This window comes from Egretta garzetta, unplaced genomic scaffold, assembly GCF_000687185.1.
Source record: "Egretta garzetta isolate BGI_Z169 unplaced genomic scaffold, ASM68718v1 scaffold323, whole genome shotgun sequence".
Lineage (NCBI taxonomy): Eukaryota > Metazoa > Chordata > Aves > Pelecaniformes > Ardeidae > Egretta > Egretta garzetta.
In genome coordinates this window covers 2603037-2616184 of record NW_009259435.1, presented here as the reverse complement: position 1 = coordinate 2616184, position 13148 = coordinate 2603037, and the positions used below count along the sequence as shown (strand labels likewise).

At 44.1% G+C, this 13148-nt stretch overlaps 2 protein-coding genes across 2 annotated transcripts in view; both read right to left on the bottom strand.

The window, feature by feature from the left end:
• ALG8 (ALG8 alpha-1,3-glucosyltransferase) overlaps positions 1-13148 on the bottom strand; it is a 36529-nt gene that overhangs the window by 14872 nt on the left and 8509 nt on the right. The window contains exon 3 of the mRNA XM_009637130.2: positions 9777-9778. Coding sequence (XP_009635425.2) covers positions 9777-9778 — 2 coding nt within the window. The remainder of the gene's footprint in view (positions 1-9776; positions 9779-13148) is intronic.
• On the bottom strand, positions 11351-12133 carry KCTD21 (potassium channel tetramerization domain containing 21). The gene has a single exon (XM_009637129.1). The coding sequence runs from the start codon at positions 12131-12133 to the stop codon at positions 11351-11353; it is 783 nt and encodes a 260-aa protein (XP_009635424.1).

Sequence of the window (13148 nt, the reverse complement as noted above, 5' to 3'; positions counted from 1 at the left end):
AGCTGTCCTGGCTGTGCTCCCTCCCAGCTTGTTATGCCCCTGGCCGAGCAGGAGAAGCTCAGAAAGTCCTTGAGTAGTCTGAGCACTACTTGGCAACAACTAAAAACATCAGAGTGTTACCAACATTCTTCTAGTACTAAATCCAAAACACAGCACTATGCTAGCTACTATGAAGAAAATTAACTCTATCCCAGCCGAAACCAGGACAAAGGGGGAGCCGGGGGGGTCGGGCTCTGCTCCCAGGGAATGGGCGATGGGACGAGAGGAAACGGCCTCGAGTTGTGCCAGGGCAGGGTTAGGTTGGACATTGGGGAAAAACATTTTCCCCAAAAGGGCTGTCAGGCACTGGAAGGGGCTGCCTAGGGAAGGGGTCGAGTCCCCATCCCTGGAGGGATTTGAAGGACAGGTAGATGAGGTGCTTAGGGACAGGGTTTAGCGCTGGTCTTTTCCAACCTAAATGATTTTATGACTCAATGGCTGTGGGACCACGTATGGAGTTAGGGGGTGTTGGGCCTGGGTGTTGTGGGATTGGGTTGGGGGGTATGAGGTCGCTATGGGGCTGTACTTGTAGCTGCCTGGCCCTGGGCTGCTCCTGGCATCCAGCATCCCGGTGAGCAGGGGACAGGCTGTGGTGCCAGTTCCATGTTCATCATTACTGCTCTCGCACAGGGTTGGCATCACCTGAGCTCAGCCCCAACTCCATCCCTTCATGCCCCTTCTCTATATTTACTAGAGTTGAGAAATGCTGTTCCTGCAGGGTTCGACATCAGCCATTGCTTCTTCCAGGAGACTCCCCTGTCCCTGGGATATGGTTAAAGAGATGGAGGGCTCTGGCTCACCTTGGATCTGCGTAATCTTTTAGGAACTCTCTCTGGATGCTGCTTTGCCTCTCCTCTGCGATGTGGGGTAGGGTGCTGGCGAGCCCACCACGCTGCTCACCATCAGCACAGGCTTAACCCTGTTGGTTTTGAACAGAGACCAGTGTCCCCCCCCACACCCAGAAACATGGCGTCTGTGGGTGAGTTAATGTTGGGTGAAGAGCATGGGGGGATTTATGGCAGCGCTCATGCCAACAGCTGCTTGGCATTGGGTAGAAGCCACTGCGAATTACACCAGCTTAGTTCTGCTCCAGGGAGGTGCCATCTCCAACCAGTGTCACTGGCATCTGAGTCAGCTTCCATGTCTAAAGTGCTCTTTTCAGAGGAACAAGCTCAATTTTTTAATAGCTGGAAGAAATCGCCAGCCTGGAGGGTAGATGCATGCAAGGCTGATGCCTTTTCGCTTCCTTGCAGCAAACCTTCATCTATCTGGGAACAGTACTTTATAGGGGCTGTATGAAATCATATAGATAATATGTTAAACTTATTTTTTGCTGTACAGTAGCAATATATTATGGTTTGTTCAAACTCGGGGACTAGAGACAAGTTCATCAGTAAAGCATTAGGGTTTAGAAGAGTTTTCACTGCAGAAATGAATCCTCTGTTTATAAATATTTGAAACATAAATGAGCTAATGCATTTAAGATGTATTTGATTATTTAGGAAGGCTTGTTCATCCAAGTTTTCTATAACTGCACGTTTTTGGGGAGCTTCCTCCAATTCTCAGCCACAGAGACGCACTGTGTAAAATCCTTAGAGAGAGGAAAAGCTGCGGATTCAGCAAACATCGCTGCCTGCTTTTCTCTCAGGAAACGTATGTCAGGCACAGTGTCTCCCACTTCATTCACATTTTATTTATGGTTTTCTAAAATACATATTAGTAACAGTTCACAAAAGAGTTACAGGCAGAGAACTGCAACCAGATTTTTAAATGCCCTACAGGCTCTCTAGGAAAGTGGTACCAAATAAAAAACATCTTTTGACACTTTCCAAATAGTATTCATTCAGAAGCATTTTAGTGAATTGGGGACCAAATTCTGATCAACAGGAAAATCCTACAGTTGGGAGTAGAAGCAAGAAAATAAAAGGGAGGGGAATGGCAAGAGGAGGAAGAGAAAAGGAATTATTCCATATGACCCTCCCCTATAGCTCCTTTTTTCCTAAATCTATAGGGAAACCATCCCTTGTGCTATTCCCAGTCAAATCTGAGAGCATGAGCTGCGTATTTATACCTAACCCAGCCCTTCCTGCACAGAATATCTCCATGACTGCCTGTACTAATTCACATACAAGACTTCTACTGAGAGGGCCACATATTAGCACTGGTTGTACCCTGCATGTTTGTGACCATCGGTGTGTGGATATGGGAATAATGATAGAATGGCAGTTGAATATTTCAAAATAATTGAAATTCTGAGCGGTGACACCAAATTCAAAGGGATGGGGTGAAAATGAAACTCCCCAAAGGAGTCTTCTTCATATCTTCTCCATTTATCTGTGAAGTATCAGAAGATCCTATTTTCCACAGTCTATGGCGTGGGCTGAAGGCAATATTTGTCACTCCCATCAACCTTCTATATGGACCCCGCCAGCTTTTCCTAGAGTGGGAATAAATCTGATTGATTGCAGGTATTTACTCCCAGTGAACTCAAGCAGCAATTTGTACTCAGCAACCCAGTTAAAATGTGGGTAACTACAACAGTGCGCCTGTTGGGTGATTTAAAGCACATGTGAATTGAAGCAAAGCTGTCTGCTCCTGACAGGTTACCAGCGTAACTCTTGGCACGACCAGTTGCATAATAGGAGATGAAAACTGGAAAGGACCAGTGAGTCGTTCTGATCGCAGCCTCCTTCCATAGCAAAATCTTTGTCTCCATTGTTATCTTGCCGGGTTTTTTTCCTGAACACATCAAGATTCCTTATTCTCTCCCTTCTAAATCCTGGATTTCTTGTTAATGTGTGAATTCCTTCAGGTCTAACTTTTTACCCTTGTTTCTTTTATTACCCTGCCATCGCCTGCAGCAACAAACACTCCTCTCACCAACTCCTGATGACCTTTAACGACAGCTGCATGAACTGAAGATGTCTTAGTATTTATGTATGGTTTCAGTCCCTTCATTGTAACTGGACACTGTTAATTATTTAAGAGCTAGCAAGCCTAAAAACACATAGAGAAATTAATGAGTGATTCTGGACTCCAGTAAGATGCTTCATAATAATCTTTTGGTCATATAAGAAATCCCACTGTGCTACGCATATGCCCATATCCGAAAATGCCATTAGACTGCAGCTAGCAACTTGTTTATCGTCTGCCCTAACTCTGTTTTTTTCTGCTCTAATACTATTGATCTCTCTGTTCAGTGGCTCTCTCAATTTTTAGGCCATTTAAAAAAGTTTGCAGGACTTAGCCTCGTTTTGTAGATGAAGGTTTTGAGGGAGACAGGCATATGGGAGAATCGGAACAGGAGTTATGAACCAAGATGTGGAAGAAAGCACCCTTCAAAATTGGAAAGAACCTCACTAGATCCCTTCCTTGTTCTCAGGACCTTAAAAAAATTGTTTGTTCTGAAAGTGAATATTCCACTCGACAGTGAAATAATTTTTAGATGGTACTGCTAATAAATGCCAACTACTCATAAGTAGTGATGGGGTAGCGTTGTACTTAATACGGCTTCGTTTCTGTTCACTTTAATGCAGGAAAACTCTTGAGAAGAAGAATCGTCAGTGCTGTTGACTGGTAAACAAAACCAAGTTATGTTTTTAGGTAAAAAGGTGAAGAAAAAAAAAGGTAAACTAGCTTTTTCCTGCTATCTAGATAAAAATGGAACAAATATTTTGGAGAGAGAACATTCCTATAGTCATTAAAACGTAACTCACAGATTGCAAAATTAAGGAGCAGCTATAAATTGAGCTTAGTGTATAGTTTGAAATAGCAACTGCCTTTGTATAACATATGTTTGACTGCAATCACAAGTGATTCACTTACTGCTTACTTCACGTACTCGATTAGCATGCAGAATGACTGTGGCATTATAAATAGTATCTCATGCTTAAAGGTGTTTATTCTGCTTAGCAATTTAGAGGTATCTCAAGTTTTTCTATTCCTCCCAAAGCCCATCTTCACTCATGTCTTTATACTCATTGGAAATTTTGCATCTCCCTGTGTACAGAAGAGATATATTTTGCATCTCTCTGCATATTAATCAGAAGGTTGGAAGGGACCTTAGAGGTCATCTAGTCCAACCCCCATGCCATGGGCGGGGCCCCCCTCCACTAGGCCAGGTTGCTCAGAGCCCTGTCCAACCTGGCATTGAACCCTTCCAGGGATGGGGCATCCACAACTTCTCTAGGCAACCCGTTCCAGCGCCTCACCACCCTCATCATAAAGAATTTCTTCCTTATATCTAATCTAAATCTACCCTTCTTTTGGCTTAAAGCCACCACCCCTTGTCCTGTCACTACACACCTTTGTAAAAGTCCCTCTCCAGCCATTTTGTAGGCCCCTTCAGGTACTGCAAGGCCACAATCAGGTCTGCCCGGAGCCTTCCTTTCTCTAGGCTGAGCACCCCCAACTCTCCCAGCCCTTCCCCACAGCAGAGGGGTTTCAGCCCTCAGACCATTCCCGTGGCCTCCTCTGGCCCCGCTCCAACAGGTCCCTGTCTGTCCTGTGCTGGGGACCCCCAAGCTGGACACAGGGCTCCAGGGGGGTCTCACGTGGGTGAGTTAATGTTGGGTGAAGAGCATGGGGGGATTTATGGCAGCGCTCATGCCAACAGCTGCTTGGCATTGGGTAGAAGCCACTGCGAATTACACCAGCTTAGTTCTGCTCCAGGGAGGTGCCATCTCCAACCAGTGTCACTGGCATCTGAGTCAGCTTCCATGTCTAAAGTGCTCTTTTCAGAGGAACAAGCTCAATTTTTTAATAGCTGGAAGAAATCGCCAGCCTGGAGGGTAGATGCATGCAAGGCTGATGCCTTTTCGCTTCCTTGCAGCAAACCTTCATCTATCTGGGAACAGTACTTTATAGGGGCTGTATGAAATCATATAGATAATATGTTAAACTTATTTTTTGCTGTACAGTAGCAATATATTATGGTTTGTTCAAACTCGGGGACTAGAGACAAGTTCATCAGTAAAGCATTAGGGTTTAGAAGAGTTTTCACTGCAGAAATGAATCCTCTGTTTATAAATATTTGAAACATAAATGAGCTAATGCATTTAAGATGTATTTGATTATTTAGGAAGGCTTGTTCATCCAAGTTTTCTATAACTGCACGTTTTTGGGGAGCTTCCTCCAATTCTCAGCCACAGAGACGCACTGTGTAAAATCCTTAGAGAGAGGAAAAGCTGCGGATTCAGCAAACATCACTGCCTGCTTTTCTCTCAGGAAACGTATGTCAGGCACAGTGTCTCCCACTTCATTCACATTTTATTTATGGTTTTCTAAAATACATATTAGTAACAGTTCACAAAAGAGTTACAGGCAGAGAACTGCAACCAGATTTTTAAATGCCCTACAGGCTCTCTAGGAAAGTGGTACCAAATAAAAAACATCTTTTGACACTTTCCAAATAGTATTCATTCAGAAGCATTTTAGTGAATTGGGGACCAAATTCTGATCAACAGGAAAATCCTACAGTTGGGAGTAGAAGCAAGAAAATAAAAGGGAGGGGAATGGCAAGAGGAGGAAGAGAAAAGGAATTATTCCATATGACCCTCCCCTATAGCTCCTTTTTTCCTGAATCTATAGGGAAACCATCCCTTGTGCTATTCCCAGTCAAATCTGAGAGCATGAGCTGCGTATTTATACCTAACCCAGCCCTTCCTGCACAGAATATCTCCATGACTGCCTGTACTAATTCACATACAAGACTTCTACTGAGAGGGCCACATATTAGCACTGGTTGTACCCTGCATGTTTGTGACCATCGGTGTGTGGATATGGGAATAATGATAGAATGGCAGTTGAATATTTCAAAATAATTGAAATTCTGAGCGGTGACACCAAATTCAAAGGGATGGGGTGAAAATGAAACTCCCCAAAGGAGTCTTCTTCATATCTTCTCCATTTATCTGTGAAGTATCAGAAGATCCTATTTTCCACAGTCTATGGCGTGGGCTGAAGGCAATATTTGTCACTCCCATCAACCTTCTATATGGACCCCGCCAGCTTTTCCTAGAGTGGGAATAAATCTGATTGATTGCAGGTATTTACTCCCAGTGAACTCAAGCAGCAATTTGTACTCAGCAACCCAGTTAAAATGTGGGTAACTACAACAGTGCGCCTGTTGGGTGATTTAAAGCACATGTGAATTGAAGCAAAGCTGTCTGCTCCTGACAGGTTACCAGCGTAACTCTTGGCACGACCAGTTGCATAATAGGAGATGAAAACTGGAAAGGACCAGTGAGTCGTTCTGATCGCAGCCTCCTTCCATAGCAAAATCTTTGTCTCCATTGTTATCTTGCCGGGTTTTTTTCCTGAACACATCAAGATTCCTTATTCTCTCCCTTCTAAATCCTGGATTTCTTGTTAATGTGTGAATTCCTTCAGGTCTAACTTTTTACCCTTGTTTCTTTTATTACCCTGCCATCGCCTGCAGCAACAAACACTCCTCTCACCAACTCCTGATGACCTTTAACGACAGCTGCATGAACTGAAGATGTCTTAGTATTTATGTATGGTTTCAGTCCCTTCATTGTAACTGGACACTGTTAATTATTTAAGAGCTAGCAAGCCTAAAAACACATAGAGAAATTAATGAGTGATTCTGGACTCCAGTAAGATGCTTCATAATAATCTTTTGGTCATATAAGAAATCCCACTGTGCTACGCATATGCCCATATCCGAAAATGCCATTAGACTGCAGCTAGCAACTTGTTTATCGTCTGCCCTAACTCTGTTTTTTTCTGCTCTAATACTATTGATCTCTCTGTTCAGTGGCTCTCTCAATTTTTAGGCCATTTAAAAAAGTTTGCAGGACTTAGCCTCGTTTTGTAGATGAAGGTTTTGAGGGAGACAGGCATATGGGAGAATCGGAACAGGAGTTATGAACCAAGATGTGGAAGAAAGCACCCTTCAAAATTGGAAAGAACCTCACTAGATCCCTTCCTTGTTCTCAGGACCTTAAAAAAATTGTTTGTTCTGAAAGTGAATATTCCACTCGACAGTGAAATAATTTTTAGATGGTACTGCTAATAAATGCCAACTACTCATAAGTAGTGATGGGGTAGCGTTGTACTTAATACGGCTTCGTTTCTGTTCACTTTAATGCAGGAAAACTCTTGAGAAGAAGAATCGTCAGTGCTGTTGACTGGTAAACAAAACCAAGTTATGTTTTTAGGTAAAAAGGTGAAGAAAAAAAAAGGTAAACTAGCTTTTTCCTGCTATCTAGATAAAAATGGAACAAATATTTTGGAGAGAGAACATTCCTATAGTCATTAAAACGTAACTCACAGATTGCAAAATTAAGGAGCAGCTATAAATTGAGCTTAGTGTATAGTTTGAAATAGCAACTGCCTTTGTATAACATATGTTTGACTGCAATCACAAGTGATTCACTTACTGCTTACTTCACGTACTCGATTAGCATGCAGAATGACTGTGGCATTATAAATAGTATCTCATGCTTAAAGGTGTTTATTCTGCTTAGCAATTTAGAGGTATCTCAAGTTTTTCTATTCCTCCCAAAGCCCATCTTCACTCATGTCTTTATACTCATTGGAAATTTTGCATCTCCCTGTGTACAGAAGAGATATATTTTGCATCTCTCTGCATATTAATCAGAAGGTTGGAAGGGACCTTAGAGGTCATCTAGTCCAACCCCCATGCCATGGGCAGGGACACCTTCCACTAGACCAGGTTGCTCAGAGCCCTGTCCAACCTGGCATTGAACCCTTCCAGGGATGGGGCATCCACAACTTCTCTAGGCAACCCGTTCCAGCGCCTCACCACCCTCATCATAAAGAATTTCTTCCTTATATCTAATCTAAATCTACCCTTCTTTTGGCTTAAAGCCACCACCCCTTGTCCTGTCACTACACACCTTTGTAAAAGTCCCTCTCCAGCCATTTTGTAGGCCCCTTCAGGTACTGCAAGGCCACAATCAGGTCTGCCCGGAGCCTTCCTTTCTCTAGGCTGAGCACCCCCAACTCTCCCAGCCCTTCCCCACAGCAGAGGGGTTTCAGCCCTCAGACCATTCCCGTGGCCTCCTCTGGCCCCGCTCCAACAGGTCCCTGTCTGTCCTGTGCTGGGGACCCCCAAGCTGGACACAGGGCTCCAGGGGGGTCTCACGAGAGCGGAGCAGAGGAGCAGAATCCCCTCCCTCGCCCTGCTGGCCACGCTGCTGGGGATGCAGCCCAGGGTATGGTTGGCTTTCTGGGCTGCCAGCGCACATGGCCGGCTCATGTTGAACTTCTCATCAGCCACACCCCAAGTCCTTCTCTGCAGGGCTGCTCTCCATCCATTCTCCGCCCAGCCTCTATTTGTGCTTGGGATTGCCCCCACCCATGTGCGGGACCTTGCACTTGGCCTTGTTGAACCTCATGTGGTTGGCACGGGCCCACCTCTCAAGGGTGTCGTGGTCCCTCTGGATGGCATCCCATCTCTCCAGTGTGTTGACTGCTCCACAATAAATGACAGAGATTTGTGGCCAACGGTACCTTTGCCTGGTTTAGTTACCTGAGCACTGACAAATGTGTACTCAGGGGGCCCGTCTTTTGCATAATAGACGGACAGGTTAAATAACTCCAGGAAAAGACCCAGGTTCAGTTCTCTCCTCAGTCTGTTTGGATTCACACCCACATTTCCACGTCAGCAGAATTACCCCAGTTACTATCCAGGCTAGGTTGGGGCATTCTTCATTTCTTGTTTAGACTTTTAAGAAACTGTATAACTGCTTTTAGTGTGGGTACTGCTACAGTCTGAAGAAAAGGTGATGGGGGCAAAAGGGAAGCGTAAATGCTCTAGATTAAGCTATATGCATAGTGCTTCTGGGGACTTCTCTTAATGTGCCTTTCACCAGAAAATGCAGTAATGATTCAATTCTTCCAGGAAATATTTTTATTTTGCTGAAACTGAATGGAGCAGTACCAGTCCGGAGCTCTAAAGGCTGTAGGTCAGAGTACTTCCCACTTCAAAATGAGATTTAAGCCCACTGCTCTTGCCCTTGGATAAACTCAAGCTGCCAGGAAACAAATTACTACAGCTAAGTATTATTTTAGTCCTGACGTACAAGAATTCCTGTTACAGACCAAGGGTGTGGGCTAAAAAGAAATACTTTGGCCAACAGCCCCCAAAAGCTCTGTTAGCATAAATCCAGCAAAGGCGTATCTGTTTCAAGGCGTAAATTTGATGAAAGAGGGTTCATGTATGGCATTTTACAGATCATAATCATATTACCTGCCCAGATCATCACTGTGATGGTCTAACTAACTGGCAAACTCATGTCAGAAATGAGATTCACACCGGAGTTGCTTTGCCTTGTCAGTGGCATGCAGCAATGCCTGGAACAGATGACGCTTGCTTTATAATTCAGGACAGGGATGGGGGAAAAAAAAAAGGAGTTCTTCCTCATGCAACTAAAATTGGAAGAACATGGGGTGACTCAGGTTGAAATTCAGCCACAAAATCCTGTTTACAATCCTCAAAATTCACAAAACTTGCCAGCTTTAATGGCTGTGAGGGCTTCGAGCCCAGGCAGTGCTTCCTAATAATATGGTCCCATGTACATCACGTTGGTTTAGCACCAAGTCAGACAGGGGAAGTGGTTTGTAACAGGCTGCCAATAGCTGCTGAATATGCATTTTTACCATCCTCATGCTGATTTGTGTTGTTCATGCAATTACAGCTTGGGACAGTAGAAATATATTTATCTCATTTTACAGCAGTATCAAAACACTACTTTATGCTTGTTTGCAGGTCAGCTTAATGTAATGACAGACTAGTTACTCTGGGAAGCAAGAACAGGAGCAATACTGAGCTTTGCAGCCCTGTGGTAAGAACTTTTGGAAGCACTAAAATTCTAAATGCAAAACTTGGTTATGACATTTTCCCTTCTATGTCATTAGAGAGAATGGGAAATGTTCCAGAGGGTCTCATGCTAATTAGCTGAGGATGAACCACCTTGAGTGTGGCACAAATGATGTTTAGAGCTAACGTGCAGCTAGTGGATTATGATCTTCATTATAGCACAGACCGGGGCTTGTAGCAAAGAGCTCGACCATTGTCATCACCTCTGGTTTCCCACTGCCTTACCTCCGACAACCTGACAGTAAAGCCAAGCAAGCAGGTAAAATGCTAGCTGAGTGATCTAACCATTTCACAATGATATAAAAAATACGGCTCAGTACACCAGGATAGGAAAAGTGAGCCTCTGTTTTTGTGATGAAAAATGCCAAGTGTAACCTGATGGGAATGTTGTCTTTTCAGATGGAATCCATCCTAACCAGAGAGCATCCCACGCACTCCAGCCACTGCTGAAGGGAGATGTGCCCAAAAGAAGGTCATGTCCAGGCAGAAAAGGCTCAAATGTTTAGAAGATATTGGGGGCCTTCTACCCCCCAAATCTGTCTCCACCTCAGAAAGTTCCAGCAGCATCCTCTAGACAAATGTAAGATTCTAACAGAAAGAAAAGGACTAGTTGTCTTGGATGCCTTTGGAATGTAAAAGTAAAGGTTTAAGAGCATTCAAAGCAAAGTTTCCGCACCAGCCAAAATCTTCTCGGATTGTAAGAACACCATTCTCTCTGCTATGGGTTCCTTGGTCATGCCCCGTGCCAGTCACATCATTCAAACGCAGCCTTCCTGAAAGCAGAACAGAGCAGGGGCTTCCTCACAGGGTTCAGAAAAAAAAAAAATAAAGTCAGTTTCAGATGGTGACAGAAATCCTTTGTTGAACCTAAACCGACAGGGTCCTTTACTCATTTGTGGTTTGCACCATCCTTTACAGCTATATTGAGCGCGTGCTTGGGGGGAGGCTGCTCTGTGAATCCAACCAAGCTTCTCAGATGCTCTGCACAGGTGATATGGCAAGACATGGAAAACGTGCCCCTCGGGCTGTCCACTGTGCTCCAGGGCATCTTTCACTGCATCTGATCTCCAGATACCTTCCAAACCGTGATTACTGAACCCTTAACGTCACCCTTGCAGTACAGGTTAAGGATCACGCCCATTTTCCAACTGGAAAATGTAAGAAGGACAGAAGCGATTTTCCCCACAATTGTACAGCAGGTCAGAGGTGGAGGCAGAGACAGACCCAATCCTTAATTCAGGTGTTAGACAATATTCCTTCCGTCTAGAATATGGACATATTCTGAAAGGTCGTATTGGTAAATACATTAAAGGAAAATCATCTCCCTGTTAGTGACTCTTAATCCAGATAAGCATGATTCTGAATTAGGCTGTAAGTGTGTTTTAAAGGGAAACACTTAAACCTGTGTTATCTCCATGCTGGCACCATAATAAACAGCCATTCCTACTTGTACCGAATTAGGCGAATAATCTTATTATTCATGAAATCTGAAGTATGTGGATGAGAAGAATCTATGCAGAAGCCATCACTCATGGCTATTTTTAGCACTTCTTCCACAAACACCTGGAAACTATTGATTTGCTTATTATCTGGCACCACCCAGAGTCTCTTCAAGTTCTGCCTGGTGTACTCCTCTTCAGGAAGGCCTTCCACACTTGCAACCCAATCCAAGGTCAAATGGTTGGGGTCCTGCAGGTAGCTGGATATTGAAGAGAGGTTTCCATTGAAGCAATAGTAGAGTTTGGAACCGAGAAGCTTCAGGAACAGACATGATGTGGAGAAGATATGAGCACTGAACACTTCCATGTTGGAGGAAGACAGGCTGTAGATTTGGGGTGCTTCTCGAACGGTGAAGTGAACAGTCTGCGTCTTCTGATCAAGGGTGATGTTGAGCATGGCATTCTTCTCTGCTTTAGAAAGCTCCACCTCCTTCTCCTGCAAGGCCTCAATCAGTGGCTGAATTTGATAAAAATCTACCTCCCGTCGAAGTAAGCCCATTTCCTGAAAGTCTTCAGGGAGGTCCAAGTGAGAAGTTCGTAAGAAGTTCAGGATATAGCGAAAGATTTTGCCATCTCTGTCGATAAAGCAGTTGCCTTGGCTGTCTTTCTTGGTTGGGATCTTCCCACTAAACATGGCCCCCAGCATGGAGTCTGGAAAGCTAGTCAGGGTGGACAGAGAGGTGGTATAGAGTTTTCCTCCAACATTGAGCGTGATGGGTTCTGACATGATGGAAAAGTCACGATGCTGGGACTAATCCTAAAAACAAAAAAAATAAAAAAAAATCCAACACCACACATTTAATTGCATTTACCTGTTTGAAAGGTTAAACTACAGAAAGAGTCCTAAATATATACAGGTAACTACATGGCAAGAATTCATCATAGAAATTAGAAGTGGGGAATTACTTTTCGAGGTTGTATCTTGAGAGCAAGGGTAAGGATGTTTTTTTCTCCTAACAGATTTGAAGAGGACTTTGTTTAGTTCAGTTTAGTGCCACAAATCATGAGTCTTCCAAAACTTTATGGTCATGCTAAAAGTGAAACTTCTCCCATCGATGCCTACAGCAGAACGACTGCTGACTTCAAAGCAAGAGTTGTGTGCTGGGCTCACCTGATCCCATCTCCCTTGTGAACACAGAATGTAGAGGGGAAAAAAAAGGACAGGACAAGAACTGGGCACATCCCAACGTCTTCCATGGCATCTGAAGATATAATTAAAGCAACAAAGCTGTTGCAGCAGAATCCCCTGACACAATTTGAGTGCAGTCAGCCTAGCAAGGAGCCAGTGAGCAGTACTGCCATAAGCACACAAGAGTCTGCGGTTCCATTCAGTAAAAAAAAAACCACCAGTCTTTCTCCTTCCAATGTGCTTTACCTTAGAAAACATTTCCTAATTAATTGGGGCCATATCCCAGTTGACGTAGTTTCCACACAGCTTCTCTGCAATCAGCTGAGATGAATGGAGGATGTGATTTTACGGTGCAGTTAAGCATCACTGCCTCTGGAAGGGACATAGCCTCCCTTTGGCCTCCACCATACCTTCCTCCTCCCTTCTGCCAGCTCTGGCACTTACTGACCCCACAGTGAGCCAGTTTATGGAGAAAAAACATCAGTTTCTATTCAGGGTATGTTTCTGCTACATTTTGGAACCAGATGAATGCCAGGGCTGAGGCAAGGGAAGAAGAAGGAGCTACGTAGCCTTTTCCATTCCAGCTCAGCTCAGCTGCCTTGAAAAGCTGGGC